This window comes from Hyposmocoma kahamanoa, unplaced genomic scaffold, assembly GCF_003589595.1.
Source record: "Hyposmocoma kahamanoa isolate Upper Pololo Valley unplaced genomic scaffold, ASM358959v1 88, whole genome shotgun sequence".
NCBI classification, from domain to species: domain Eukaryota; kingdom Metazoa; phylum Arthropoda; class Insecta; order Lepidoptera; family Cosmopterigidae; genus Hyposmocoma; species Hyposmocoma kahamanoa.
This window is the reverse complement of record NW_020654466.1, coordinates 8396800-8413127: the sequence shown is the minus strand read 5'-3', so window position 1 is coordinate 8413127 and position 16328 is coordinate 8396800. Positions and strand designations below refer to the sequence as shown.

The 16328-nt window shown below is 33.5% G+C and overlaps 1 protein-coding gene across 2 annotated transcripts in view; it reads right to left on the bottom strand.

The window, feature by feature from the left end:
• LOC113235851 overlaps positions 1 to 15970 on the bottom strand; it is a 272302-nt gene extending 256332 nt beyond the window's left edge. Inside the window, exon 1 of one of the 2 annotated variants that reach the window (XM_026471774.1) lies at positions 15748 to 15970. In XM_026471774.1, the coding sequence (XP_026327559.1) occupies positions 15748 to 15859 (112 nt within the window). In that variant the 5' untranslated portion in view covers positions 15860 to 15970. The remainder of the gene's footprint in view (positions 1 to 15747) is intronic. The other variant, XM_026471773.1, reaches the window with a different exon arrangement.
• Positions 15971 to 16328: the final 358 nt, after the last annotated feature.

Here is a 16328-nt window from a genome sequence, read left to right as displayed (position 1 = left end):
TATCAAGTGACGGGACGAACAAAGCTACACGCCTGTCCATAAAAGTTGCAGTGTCACTTAGAGCAAGGTCTGAGGCGCACTGCCATTACGCCCGTCACCCAGAGACGATAAGTTGACAAGTCCCATATGCTGCAATTTCACCAGCACCCTTACCCTTCAAAACCGGAAGACAGTAATGCTGACATTACTGCTTGGCGGCAGAAATAGGTAAAGTGGCAGTACTTCACTGGATGAACTCTTTCACAAGGAGCTCTACTACTACAACTTGCATCTACTCGCTAAAATGTTTTATTCTGTCATTTCGATAACATGAGGATAAACAATCCTTTATATCGGTGGCCGATACATCTGATGTACCATTTATTCAATTTTTTTATTCAATTAAACAAAATTATATTTGCGTCAAATAATTTTACAATAAGCAATTATTTATCTTATTGATTCAAAATTATTGTCCTTTTTTCATCATTTCGGTGACATGCAATGGTCCACCGATCATAAAATATTTAGGTATTTTAAAGTATAATGATAACTCTGTTACAAAATATACGTACACATAATCATTAAAAACAGTTCATACAGTTATTAAAAATTTTAGAGTTCTAATAATTATAATAATAAAAATATATGCCAGACCACACCACGAGAATTCCCTGTACTATGACCAGAACAACGGTATTCGCTCTGAGACACTCACCAGATTACGAGACCAGAAAAAATTTAGAAAAGTTCATTTCCCAAATTGGACCTACCGGGAAACGAACCCGGGATCGCGTCCAGCGCCAACCATATACTAACAAGGTCGTCAATGTTCGGAGATGCTCTTGACTTGTAGTGCATAATTTCTTTCACGTTTTTACAAATCTTAATATACAAATTTTGAAATAAAAATATTTCATTCAATCTAAAAAATAAAATTATTGCAAGATATTATTTCGAAAAAAAAAGAAATATTACAGTGTCATTTACGAAAACTATCTAATAGTTCATAATAACTATTAATGATAAATCGGTGCCTGCCAACACGAATTCAAAAAAGGGGCTAAAGCAAAGATATTATTGGAAAATATTGAAAAATCTTAAAATAAAAATTCCACCGAAATTACACACAAAATCACAAGGTATTGAAATTGACCCACTGGGTTATCAAACTAACTGTCACATTGTCGATTTGCAACTTCCGGTAGGGAATTTCCTCGTTGCCAATGGTATTATTTATACCCACCAGAGTCCAAAGGCAATCAGTGGCATGTTTCCAAGAAAATTCGAGTCGGTTTGCTTATGAAAACATATTTCAATGATCTTATATACGTACATATTGTTTATACATATTGTGTCACAAATTTAAATAAAATTAGAATAAAAGAAAATATTTCGTTAACATTTTGATTCGAAGAAAATGAGACTTGTAGTAGATGTGAAAAAAATGCGTGTATTTGAAAATAAGTGCGTATCAAGATGCAAAACCCATGATGTAATTAGCGTATAAGACGCTTTATTATTGACTTCCTGGCGAAGACTACAGAACCAAAGATAATGTCAATATGATGTCTGCTAACATTGTAAAAGGCACAATTCACTATCAACAAAAATCTTCATTGTAAGAGAATTAGGTAACCTGTAGTTGATTTTTTGGTTCTTAGAGCCTTTTTACGAACTCTACAGAAAAGTGTAAAATAATTCCAGCTTTTTGGTTGTAATTTGTACTTACGTAATGTAATTAAAGATCATGTTGGCTTAAAAAGTTTTTAAAACGTCATAAATCAAGAGTCTACAGGTGGGGTACAGGCCTCGTACGAAATACTTTTTTTTAAATGACTTTAATTTCGTTTGTAAAAAAAATAATTCTGAAATAAAGCCAGTGTTCCTGCCACTCAACCAAGGCAAAATGAATCGTATTAGTACGGAAAAAATTTGAATTCGAGATGTGGTAGTATAGACTGTTACTGGCGCAGTAAGGAAATCACACCAAATAGAATTTTGCGACTCACATGTTAAATGTTAAGTTCAAGTTCTTCGCGGCTCACATGTTAAATGTTATGTTCGAGTTCTTCACGCTGATCTACCCAGAACCATAAAAACGGATAGGGGGTCATGTACCTTAGGTCATCCACCGTACATGGAACTATTGTCTTCTGGGCTAAATAGTCGTAGAAAATAACGTGAAAAGCTTAAATTTTGCGGCAGAAATTCTCAATCCCTGAGCGCCACAGGAAAACATTTCGTTAAGAGGCTTTCAGTCACCTCATTGGTGCCTCCGGTGAAAGAATAAGTTTAGACATCTAAAAGGGAACCAGCCTCTTGGGTACGTTACCCCACGTCACAATTTCGAGTTAAAAGTGTTTTTTTTTTCATAGTAAGTTTATTTAATGTAATGTTTATTTCACTTAACATCATGTTCTTATTATGATAATTCAAATTTTTTGTACAAACACTCCACTAGTTTACTGTTACTAAGGATACAAAATTCGAACAAACACAAAGAAAATTTTACTAAGATCCGGATTCTTGCGAATCAGTACCTTGATGTACCGCAGCTAACCACTCTCCCAATTGAGTTCCGGAACGATTCAATAGACCTCACGAATGTCTTAAAAGTTTAATGTAGATTTCCTTTGCCTTGCCTTCGATGCCTTCAATGGATTATAAATCTGCTACCCTAGAACTTAACAAGAAATAGAGTATAAAATATTAAACGTTAACCGTGTGATATTCGGTTGTAGCAGTAGAGCTCCTTGTGAAAGAGTTCATCCAGGTAAGTACTGCCACCTTACCTATTTCTGCTGCCAAGCAGTAATGTCAGCATTACAGTGTTCCGGTTTTAAAGGATAAGGGTACGGGTATATCTCAGGGTGACGGGCGCAGTGGCAGCGCCCCACAGATCTTTGCGATTTAAAGCTCTGAGTGTCACTGCAATTGTTATGGACTGGCGTGTAGCTTATCAACCGGCACACGACTTGTTCATCCCGTCACTTGATATTATAAAAAAATCTGTAATATCGTAAAAGGGGCACCCTCCAATGGACTGAGTCCGCTCCATGCGGGCCATCCGCCGGGACGTCTCTGGAGTATGCGCAAGCGGATCCTGGGGCGTCGCTCTATGGCGGTGGAGTTAACCGCTGGGTTTTAGTGGGTATACGGGACTACCGTCCAGGAGTCCCACTTAACCGCTCTATGCTCTCCCGAACCGAGCGGTATGAACAACGCATTTGCCAGCAATAAAAAAAGTGACGGGCGCAGTGGCAGCGCCCCTCAGATCTTTGCGATTTAAAGCTCTGACTAGCACTGCAACTGTTATGGACAGGCGTATAACTTACCATCAGGCGCATGACTTGTTCGTCCCGTCACATGGTTTCATTAAATAAATCCTAAGCCGCCAAAATCATACTGGGATAGTGTAAGAACGAACGCGGCAACTTAAGATCGAAGACGAGACCTTAGGGAAAACTTAACCGATACCAAAGTAAATGTGTGTTTATTTTCTCGTTGTTGTTGGGAAAATAATGGGCTCTCACTTTTAGTAGCTAGAACAAAAATACATAAAACTAAAGAAAGTGTGTGGACAGGATTTGGTAAAGGTGGAGCATTGAAGACTAGTAAAAAAATTGTATCTATTTGAAAACAGAATTCTTATCGCAATAGATGTGGTGATATTTTTTAAAACTTTTGCTAGTCTATAATATTTTTCGTAGTATGTTGGCTAGGTTTATAATTTTAAATCACTGATATTTCGCACCCTTGGTGTAATAAGTCCACATCTGTTAATTACAACTTTTCAAGAGTGAGCTGAGTGAGTGAGTGAGTAACCGTTCAGCCACGGAGGGAATATTGTAGTATATCTGTTCTGTGAGTGTATTTGTGTGCGTTTCATATTTAAATGATTTATTACTCAAATTGATTATTTTCTTGGTGTAATTGTTGTTTGTGCAAGATTTAATTTAGTGACTAATTGTCTACAATTATTTGAATTTTAATTTCTTGTATCCAAATATATATTTGAATTATTATGGTGTTCCAATTTATGACGCGTCATGGCAGAATAACAACGAGGGTTATATAATTAGCATACTCCTCAGGTGCTGAGTCATGGATCCTTTAGACATACTTTTTTATTTTATCTTGTTTTTTTTTCGTTTTCTTCTTTGTTTGAAATTTATGGTATTTTGCATGACAAATAAAGCCATGTTTTGAATTGAAATTGACAATTGAAAGGTTCCCAGCTGATGTAATAATTTAATAATGTTTAAATTTTCAAACAGCTACGATGAACGCTTTTATAATAAAATTCTGGTTGATATTTAAAATTTCCCATTTAAAACTAAAACTTTACACTAAAGGTTTATTATACAGCTTCTACGTACTTGGATGCCAAAAATTCATGGTAATGACCCCTTTAGTTGTTCTTGTTTGTCTCGATCTATACCATTTAAAATTAATATTTCAAACTATAAAACGTATATAAAATATTTATTCACAACTTTCCACCTCACTAAAGCGAGGAAAATGGTAAATGAAAGAACAGTTGAACATCAGTTTTTTTAATTAAAAGAAAAAGTTATTTTCGGTTGCGTTCTGAATTTACACCTCATCAATTTTTATTCTTGCTTGAACTTTTATTTTGTGATTAAGTCAATATTGAAATTATTTTAGTTCTTCGACGAATTCAAATAATTTAATAAACACAATTACTTATCATTGTCAATTAAATGCCAATAATAATAAGAATAAAATATGCCAACGGATTTATATTACTTAAATAGGTACCTAATGTACGACAAAAACAACGCCAAGTTGAACGTGTCATTATCTTTTTTTTTTATAGAAAGAATTTTAGGTGCACCACATTATTTCGTCAAGTTCGAATTTCAAAAACCTTTTCTAGGCTAGCGTGCAAAAAACGCTTTTGAGCCCCGATTTCTAATAAGAGAAAGCCTTTCCAACCTAGTGAGGTGAAAAGATTATTTCGATACCTCCAATGAACACTACGAAAACTTAATTTTTCGCCCTGTTCTGTTTTTACTTTGTTTATTATTTTCATATTATTTGCTTTTTCGTTTTGTTTTGTTTTTTTTTCATATCATTCGTTTTTTGTTTCGTTTTTAATTTTTGTTTTTTGTTTCTTTATTTTTTCTTCACGAAATTCGGGGAGCAAAATATTAGTGTCTGTTTAAAACAATAATAGAAAATGTAAAAAAAATAAAATTGCCTTACTCCAGTATATTGATCTTATGATTGTTGGTGAATTCATATGCCTGTGAATGCCTTATAAATAATGAATAAATTGATATCATTCATATTTTTACAAGGTGCTTTCAATGGCCTTTAAAGCAAAATAAAAGAAATGAGTCAATACTGATTTTCAAATTGAAGTACCTAGGGCCTCTATGAATTAGATTGATATTATCTCAGCCTGCACATTTTCGAATAATTATATATGTATAATTCAAATTTATCGCGGGTCAAATGTTCACAGTCACACATATATATAATAAGGCAATAAAAGCAAAAAAGTATCCATTGCCAAAAGAACTTCAGATTTACAGCATAACATAAAAAGGTCTGAAGTTACACTTAAGTTTTTACGGTGAGGCAACAAAGGGCAAATTTCAACTCACTGAACTATCCATATAGTCCCTTAGGGTAAAAGAGTTTTTCATTCCTGTGTATAAACTTTCTTTATGGGTTCTTCAAGGTATTCTTAAACGAGTACAAAAGGCGGATCAGTCAATGGTCTGATGTATTTTTGGTGTAAAATAGGTTTGATTGCCCACCGCAGTTTGATTTACTTACTACGATACTCAACGTCATCAATGTTTATTACTACTACTTTACCTACGAACTCATACAATTAACCAATATTAAACTTCTCATTTGCATAGCCGCCAAGATCACCAGTGGTTTTCAGCAGGCCACCGGTGGTTTCTGGTTGGTTTTCCAGTCACAGTACAGTCCTGAGCGCGTCATTCACCTAAGGTGCTCTCACTTGTGTATCCGATTTCAATCCGTCCGGGCATGATGCCCATATTCATTTACATATGTTTAAATGGACTAGATTTTGTGACGAGATAAGATATATATCTTTGAACACATAAATCTTGCCATAAAGTTGAAGAGAGTCAATTTACATTAATTGATTCTAAACAAAAAAAAAACAGAAGATGAAAAATGAAACTACAATTTAATATTCCATCGGACGTCTATGAATGCGAATGCAGCGTTCATTAAAATATCGTGTATCATAAATTAAATTACTAGGAGAGATATTATTCGAGTCACATATTTAATATCCCTGTTTCTCAGTATCATACCCTTTTTAGCTTTTGTGGTACTTTTGATCCCGAGCCATCCTAAACAAACAATTCGATTTTGCGACCCCTTTTTTTAGAACCCTGAAGGCATTGTTGTCGTCCCTGAAATATTGCGGCTTACGAAGATCAAGTTACGCACTTTAGTAATGAAATTGTTTATTAGGCAATTGGAATCTGATTATACAGTGATTAAAAAATAATAAAGTAAATACAGTTTATTTATTGATTGGGCTTTTTCCAACATAGACATCTATAGACGGTGGTTAGTACTTGTAATTTCCATAAGCTGTCTGACTGTTCGCTGGATAGAATAGAATAGAATTTAAAAAATCATGTTCTAAATAGCTGAAATAAAACTAAAAATTACTTCAATCACATCCATTCAAGGTACCACTTCTTCTTACGCGACTCGGGCCATTGTAACAATTTTCAACGTTCAGATTTCACCATGATATCTTCCTTCACCACATATTTTATTGAATTTCATGAAGTTTTTATTACCATATACTTACCATATATTTTGTTGTGAAAATAAAGAATATTTTGTTATTATTATTGATACAGGGATCGAACAACACTAAAAATCCTTCTAATTGATAGAATCGAACCAGCTTCTCTTGCCACAGGCCACTTGTCAGGGCAAGTGTTTTTGTGTGTTGACAAGTCTTCTATCTATTATTAATCTTTCTTTACATTGTTAGCGAAATTTATTGCTACTAAATAGTCACTAAAGGATTCGAAACGTCGTTTTATCAACCGTTCTCATACTAAGCATCACCACTCATTACTTACTAACTGTTAATTAACTAGGGTCTAACCAATCAAGTGAATCAATATGAAATACAAAATGTTGAGGTAGCTAAGCCATAGTGCAATTAACGCAGAGCTGAGTAATTATCGTATTTAAATACTGTGTAAATGTTAACAATATTCCACTACTGAAAATTGCGACCCGTAATTCACTGAACAGGAACAATGAAGACTTTAATAAACAAGGTAGCGAGAAGAATTGAGTTTTACTAACTTTATTATCAAATTAATGAAATAAAAATTTAACACCAAAATTCAAATTATATGCTTGTAGAAGCGCCGCAGTGGCACCATTATGAAAGCGCTGCAGTTGCGCGACTACTAATTTTCAAACAATATTTAAGCATGAAACACACAGAACGGGTGTGGGTCGGGCGCGGGTCGGATCGGGACCGAGCTGTGTGTCGCCGTCCAAGTAAAAATTATCAAGTTAACGAAACAAAAACTTAGCACTAAAAGGGCGCCTTCAAATTAGATGGTTATAGAAGCGCTGTGTATATAGTAGCACCATTGTGGAAGCGCTGCAGTTGCGCGAATACTAATTTTCAAACATATAAATATTTAAGCTTAAAACACATAGAGAGTCCATATAAATACACGGAATCACATCCGCCGCACTGTCGTGACAGGCGCGCGCCTCTTTTGTAGTCACTATTATTGAACTAAAAATTACTGAAGCGCTACAGATGCGTGACTGCCGCGCCACTACAGCGCTTCTAGAAGCGACTAATATGAAGGCAAAATCTCTATATTTTTGCTTAGGTAAATTTGAGACTAAAAATAAACAAGTCCCTGTAAGTCCTTACATGATGTCAAATGTACAGGGATACATAAAAACAGCGAAATCCCTAGGGAAATAGTCTTTGTTTAAAATAAACATTTCCCGTAGAGTACCTACTACAACTACGAACAAAGACATTGACGTTGACATTGATTTTATGACAAAAAGTAGTCTTCCTCTACTAAATCCTTCTATCTCTATACCAATTTGTTCGTCCCGTCACTTGACATAATATCGAGCGAAAAAAAAAACAACATTCATTAAAATTGATTCAGCGATCTTGGCGTAAAAACGTAACAAAACAGAGTTATTTTCGCATTTTTAATATTATTAATTTGGATTGACATCTATAACAGCTATTATGGCGTTGATTCTAAAGACGTTCATTATTAAGCATGTGAGACTTTTTATATGAAAAAAGTTTATGATTTACGTTACTGAGTAATGGAGTAAATCATAATTTTATACTAAAAATTTCCCTCTAAAAGTACAATAAAAAATAAATTTATCCAACGGATAATATATTTTTCTAAAAGCACTTCAACAAAGAAAACACCTAACAATGTAAGTAATTGGGTAAAAATGGAAACTTTGAAGAAATAGTATGATTTTTTGAAGGCACATAATAATATATTTTTCCGTCAATCTTGTTACGACGTAATATAGTTTGAAACCAGTTGCTAAAATTATTTGTATTACGTTATGGGAAACACTAAGGTAGTGAATATGTGTAAAAAAATTGACAGTGAGATTTTTACTGCTTGTTTTCTTGAATGAACAAATTAATTCTAAAAACGCACAGTTGGCAGTAACTATATGTAGAGGTATATAACGTAAAATAAATAACGGAACCTTGTTCTATTCATGCGTAGTGATGACACAGTTTAACTACCTTACAGTGTACAATAATAGTCATATTTTTATACGCAAATATTAATATATATAAATAGTTAGCGTGGTACTCTTAAATTGTATATTTTTGTACGCTTAAAATACTTTTTATAATTTAAAAGCTACAGCCTTTGTAGCTTGATGGTTTGACCAACGCCTCTCAAGCATAGAGTCGTGCGTTCGAAACCAAACTTTCACCTCCGAGTATTTCGGAATTTCTGTGCGAAATTTAATTTGAAATTTACCAAGAGCTTTTCGATGAAGGGGAAACCTGAAGATGAAGCAATGAAGTTCCCAAACTGCCCAAGCCCTCGCATTGTGAGAAAAGGCCTGTGCCCAGCAGTGGGACGATACATAGGCCTATTATTGAAAAGCTTTCTCAAAACCTGGAAAATTGTGAACAGCCAATTTTTATTAAAGATCGCAGCATGATAAATAAAATACCCAATTAAAAAAGAGTTCATACAAATGTCTGCTTGATTTGTGTTCGGTATATGAATTTAAAAAAGAAAGCTTCTAAAGCGGGAAAATAGTTGTTAATAATGTGCAAATTTTATGTGTTGTCCTTTCATGTCCTTGCTGGTAAACTCAAAATAATGTTTGTATAATAAATTAGTAAATTAGTTGGCATAGAGTCTGGCACGGTTTGCTAGAAGACGTCGGTTCGAATCCGGCAAACATTCATCCATTTGGGATTATTTTACGTCATCTTTAAACAATTTTCTTTTATTGTAGGTACACTTTCTACTATGTAATTGTAGACTTACAGAGTTATATATGTAAAAGCATTTATCTGGTACCCTTGAAACCGAACTCAGGAAGGCGTATCCCGCATGTGCTCGTAATCCACTTTTTCTACTAAATTGGACGGTTAACAAATTGCCTTTCGGTCTAAATAACTGCCGAAATTGCCCACGAATTTCGTTGTTTTTTATCAGATAAGTTAATTGAGACATTTTATTTACACGAAGACTATGAAAATCGTATTATATAATGTTATACAAGAACTACATGCGAGTGTTTATGACGTTACAGCACAATTTTACGTACATTATTAAAAAAAATATTGAATACATTTATAATTATAACTGCCTCCGTGACCAAACGGTCATCTTATTGGCCTTCCACGCAGAGGTCCCAGGTTCGATTCCCGAGTCGAGAGAAGTTTGTACGTTTGTAAGTTTGAAATTTGTAAGGCCTACATTTATTTCTTTCGTTAGTTTGGGTGTAATTTGTGGTTATCTATGTGTGTGTCCATGGCACTCGCGACACGGGGTTTCCCTTGTACGGGGCTATGAATGTGTGCGATGTTTATTTATTTATAATAACCCTTTGTTCCCTGGTGTTCTACAAAATAAACCAATATCTGTCACCAGTTACAAAAGTTAACCATAGTTATGTCGTGCTGGCATTTAACTTGTTTACAAAGTTTGTATTGTAAAAACGAAAGTAGGAAACCAAAAAAAATTTAACCTTTAACAAGGCATAATGTATTATCGTTGAAACTATTTTAAACTTGAAACAAGCAAAAGAGCAAAGGTTCTTAAAATTATCTTTTTTTATATACATATAAATTGAGTACTACAAATTTTAGACAACATAAAACTGTACTGAAAACTTGTAACACAATATAATTATGATATAAAATTATAGAAAATATACTTCAGTAAGCGCAGTGAACATTTATATTTTATTAATTTGGTATATCGATATTGCTTCACAGCCTTTTATATATAGTAGTAGAATGGACACTTTAAAAATTGTAAGAATATCATGTTAATCTCTCTAGAAAGAGATACACCGATTATGATATGTATTAATCAACATTTAGTAGTCCAAGTCAAATAATCATTTATTCCATAGGTAACATTTTTACACTTGAAAATGTCATTTTTTAAGCTACTGCTAGTTCTCTCTACCAACCTCCCTGAGAAGAACGCAAGAAACTGTAAGGATTGCTCTTTTCAAATAAATTTAAATGCTATAGCCTCATGTTGTCTTTCCATTTATCTAACAAATACTTTCTACTTTTGTAATATGACTTTACTATTAAAATACTTTTAATGTAAGTTTTAAACTCAGGAAATGGTAATCTTAATATATGCTCCGGAATCTTATTGTAAGAAAGTATACAGTTCCCTATAAAAGAATCGTTTACCTTTGTTAAACAAAATCGTGGTACCATGAGTTTGGACTTAGTTCTAAGGTTAATATTATGGATATCTTCTTTATTAACGAAATTATGTATATTTTTACGGACATAGAAATATTTGAGTAAATATGTGACACAGTCATGATAACAGTCTCCTTAAACTTTTCTCTGAGAGAAACTCGAAAACATAAACGGTACATTGAACGAATCGCTCGTTTTTGCAACACAAATATGGTTTTTATATCTGCCGCTTTACCCCACATGAGGACCCCATAGGATATTGTACTATGGATGTAACTAAAGCAAACTAGTCTAGCACTAGTATCATCGGTAAGCTCACGTATTCTACGGACTCTGTATGCAGCAGAGCTTAATCTACTGACCAAGGAAGATATATGTGGAAATCATTGAAGTTTACTATCTAAGTCACTCCCAAAAAAACAGCTTTATTAACAAAGTCTAACTTTTATCTATTGATTTCTATGATTGGGCTAGTTGATTTTACAATAGGTAATTCAAATTTAACACACTTTGTCTTCTTGACATTGAGCAATAAATTGTTAATATTAAAGCAGTGGACGTTTTCCGGCTGATATGATGATGATGATTAAACCAATAAAATGCCTTTGAAAGGGTATCTTAAATATGCCATATCGTAAGATGTATCATCAGCAAACAATACAAATCCGCTAAGGTCCTTAACAAAGAATGGTAGATCATTAATATAAATGAGAAACAAGAAAGGTCCAAGTATTGAGCCCTGTGGAACATCCATTTTTACCGGAGAACCCAACGAAGGCAGTCCATTCATGTCTACTTTCTGAATTATACCATTAAGATATGACGAGACAAGTTCTTACGCCTTACCATTTAATCCATAATATTCCTAACAAGAGTGATATGGTCCACTCAATCAAATGCTTTTGAGAGTCTATAACTTTAGTCGATATGCCCCAGAGACATTCAGTTTTTTTAACACGTATACTTTTATTAATGATGTCTTATGAATTAACATGACAAAAAAAAGAAGATATGAATTATATAAACCCTTATTATAAATGTTCCAAGGATCCTCAAACAAAAAATATGATAATTATCAATATCGTACTTGATAATGAACACATCACACCAAAGTTACAATCATCTCGGAGACAGCGGTGGTAACTCACTGGAGGGCCGGTTGCTTCTCAAATTGGGAGATCGACATGGTTTGAATCCCGGTGGAGGCATGAGCCATAATGTAATAAGATAAGTAGTGTAACTCCTTAGAAACGTAGCACCGCGGTTGTGTTTTCACGCCTGACACGCCCCGTGTAACGACGCACACACTCGCATAATCTCACAAGTTGCACAGCGAGGGTCGTCACATTCTTTATGGAATTTAAGCGTCCGCTCAGTCTTTAAAAATATATATTTAATATCGAGTTCTTTGGTTTTCGTGAGTGTTACAGGAACTAAGGAAATAAAACTATTTTTTCGGCTCTAAATTGGGTATATTTGTTTTTTCAAACAAATTAACGTTTCGGATCCTTTACAGGTCCCGTAGTCACGGATGACTGAGAGTCACCCGTAATACAAATATACGTGATTTAGATCCTAAAAAATGGTTTCATTTCTTTGCCGAACAGGTGGGAGCACTTGTTTTATGATATGCATGTACTTATGACTTCAATTTCTAAGCTATTTACACGTGTGAATATTTAACAGCGTCAAAATGAAACTGACTGTGAAGAAAAACGTGATAAAACGCTGAATAACCTTTGGGAAACGTTTGACCTAAATCGTCTCCTTAGCAGAGACCTGTACCCAGCAGTGGAACATAATAATGGTTTAACGGTAATAATGATGACGATAACTATTTCAAATAATTTATATCTTACGGATGTAACACTATACACCGTCTATCGTTATTTTTTTTATCTATATTTATTTGGGAACCTTTGTGCGGTATGTGTACATGTCAGTTTCATCGTATCCTAAACTATAGCTTACTTGTCTAGGCGGTGTTGCTGGAGATTCGATTCACCAACCATAACAGTATTTTTGCCCGTTTTGTGTGGAGATTGCCCAGTGTACAATTTATAGCACCTACGGGTGTTCGGTGAAGAGTCGATAATACCTTAGCTCGAATTCATTCAAATTTGTCCCGTACGAATTTATTTTTATTTACAAACGATATTAAAGCCATTTAAAAATGTGTATCGTATAGTATACATGTTCTATGTAAATCAGTTGATATAAAAAATCGTTAATATATGTTACAGTACGGTTTTCTTGTAAAATTTCGAGGTAAATTTGCATTCTTTTAAAAATTTTTTGGAATCGTCTTTTCACACCATATAGTAATCAGTGTATCCTCAATTTTACTTGTATGTTTTTCCAAAGTAAATTGATTCAACACTTTCACTGTTACGCGGAATCAACAAAACCATTTGAGGTTGTATACACTCATTTTTATAGACATTTGATGTTGATAATCTGCAGATCTCTCGTCAACGTCACCCTCTGTTGCTCCTACTGGATACTTTCCAGTAAAAAGTGATATTCTTCGTCCGCTACTCCACATAACTCGCAGTCAGGAGAAATGTTTTCATTAAATATTTAAAAATATATATAATTATACTTACTTTACAATAACATTATCGTGAAGTAACGAAACTCTTTGTAATAAAGTTTTAATTGCCTTGATGAATACTTCAAGTGTCATGCATGTGAACAAAAGTTTATAACAACCTTAATTTAATTTCAACTGGTTTTTCTATTTTAATATAAGTTTTATGTCGTCATATTAAGATTTTGTTTGCAATTCATCAGCATTGACGTTAACGTCAGGGTACTCGGTAAGGAAAGTAAATTATACAAATATTATAATACAGAATGATGTTGTTTACCTGTATAACAAAATAAACATAGGTCTTATACGTTTTGTTATATAAGCATACTTTATTTGTTTTTAAATTATATCTGTATCTATCTAATTGGTCTTTAAATTATATTATAGATCTTTCCTGTTTAATTCCCATGGAGGGCAATTGACTAATGTGCGCAAAAATTACAGTTATGTAATAATATTTACGTACTTTACAATCTAAAATAAATTACTAAAATATAAACAAATAATATTTAAATTTAAACTTGTTTGTATTTAACTATTTATTGTTATAATTTGTACTTGTATCGAGCTTAGATTATTAGTATAAGAAAATTTGCGCGTTATAAAAAAATCGCATAATTTTAATTTTAATTGAAGAAGTAAGAAATGATAGACGTTGGTCGTTGTAAATAGAAAGTTGTTTACATTTGTCATATCCAATAATAATGTAAGAATATCATAAGTAAAAGCATGGGGATGACTGGCGATCTCAATGTCGTTTATCGAAAACTGTTTTGCATCACAAACAACAAATCTTCATACCGCCGATACCCTATCGTTATGGTAATTCATAAGTTTGCGATTGACATGACGGTGAAACCGGATATATTCATTTATTTCTACGAATTCTGTGTCTTTCTCACACTTTCTAAAATAACACGGCTTTATAGAGACAGTGCTATATTATATAGTATGAAGCTGTTCTTATATTTGAATGCAATGTTTGCTTGACCCGTCACGCGGCCTTGAGACATACGATGACTCTAACTGTGTTTTCATCCTCCATTTTGAAAAAAATGGATAAAACAAAAAAATCCAAAATCATTAGGGACACTGTGAGTCTCTAGGACGCGTGACGAATTGATATATAGGAAATGAAACTATTTTTGCATCTATATCGCGCATATTTGTTTTTCAAACCAATCAACATTTCGATTTAGTGTGTGCTACTAAAAAAATACCATAATCGTTTTGAAAATACGCGGTTACTCTCATGGATTTCCATCATCAAAGAAAACAGAATGGTATAGCAACATTTCTAATTCCATATTCACATCCATAGATGGTACAAAGTACATTTAAGTGTGCGTAATAATAGGTTCTTTGTCCATTTTAATATTTTGTTAACAATACCCTGTAATACCGTAATTAATATTATATTAAAGGTTAGGAAACAACACTATTTTTTTCGAACGTAAATCGCGTATATTTGTTTTTTCAAACAAACCAACGTTTCTTGTTCGAACTTTGTAACTGTAGTAAAAAATAGGGTGGTCTGTATTAACATTACATAGTGGTTGATTATTTTCCTATGTCAGGTAGCCGTGACCATAAAACATGTAAAGGTCTCGAAACGTTGGTTACGTTTTACAGTTTGAAAAAAAAACAAAACACAATTTAGATCCGAAAAAAATTGTTTTATTTCCAATATTTAACAATCGCAAAAACCTAACATTATTTATTTAGAGGATTTTTATTCAATTTTGGCTAAAATATAAAGTTAGGATTGACTACCAATGAAATAGGTATACGCTAATTAAACAATACAATATATTTCCCAGAAATGTTCAGTATAAATGATAGCAATTAACGCCCACGAGCTTTTTAATATTTTATTAAGCGGAAAATACTACAGATATTAGAAAAGTTAGAGAAAATTACGTAAATTATTTGTACACCACTAGGTGACCTTTAAAATTTAAAAGGCAGTAAAGAAATTTGTCAATAAAATGTGTCCTTTTTAAAATATGTTAAATGTCGATTAACACTTATCCACAAAAATTTTTTCACATTTAACGTAGTCTAAAAATTTCCATACACGGTAGTGTATAAAAGTACCTAATGATTTCTTTTTTAAATTTCGAAACAGATTTATCTATGGGGATTAGTTCAAAAACGTTATGAACTAAAAAATTAACAAAAAAACTCTTACCTTTCCAATGAATAAATTTCAGGACGGTAGCCCTAAGGCACCTGGTATACACTTCAACAAACTTGAAACACTTCCCGAACAAAAGGTACGTAGTCACGGTATACTTTACCATCCATTGGTATTCACCGGTGCCAAGTTGTCACTATCACAGCACTGTTTGATGGCAATTTTTTGTAGTAGATATTTGAAGGGGCGAACATAAACCTTTATGTCAGACGGGTATTAAAAATTTACGTCGTGTCGCGGCAAGCGAGGAGGCACGGCCGTCGCGTTCAGCTACCTTGGACTCACTGACGTTAGGCGGGTATTCTGGTAACCGCAGAATACAGCTTTGTCGCTTTACCGCTGCCTCTCCGAGGCAAATAGGGTTAGCCAGATTTCAATTAAGTTGAATTTGTATTGTACGAAATGTTCAGGTTCTGTATTTCGATTTAAATTTATTATAACAATTTACATTTCCATGGTATCAAGAGCTCGTGTCTTCTTTGGTATATAAAGTCACAAGTAATCGAAATCTGAATAAATACATTTAGATTTCTGTGCATGAAAGTTATAAAAATAATATGATTTAGACGAAACAA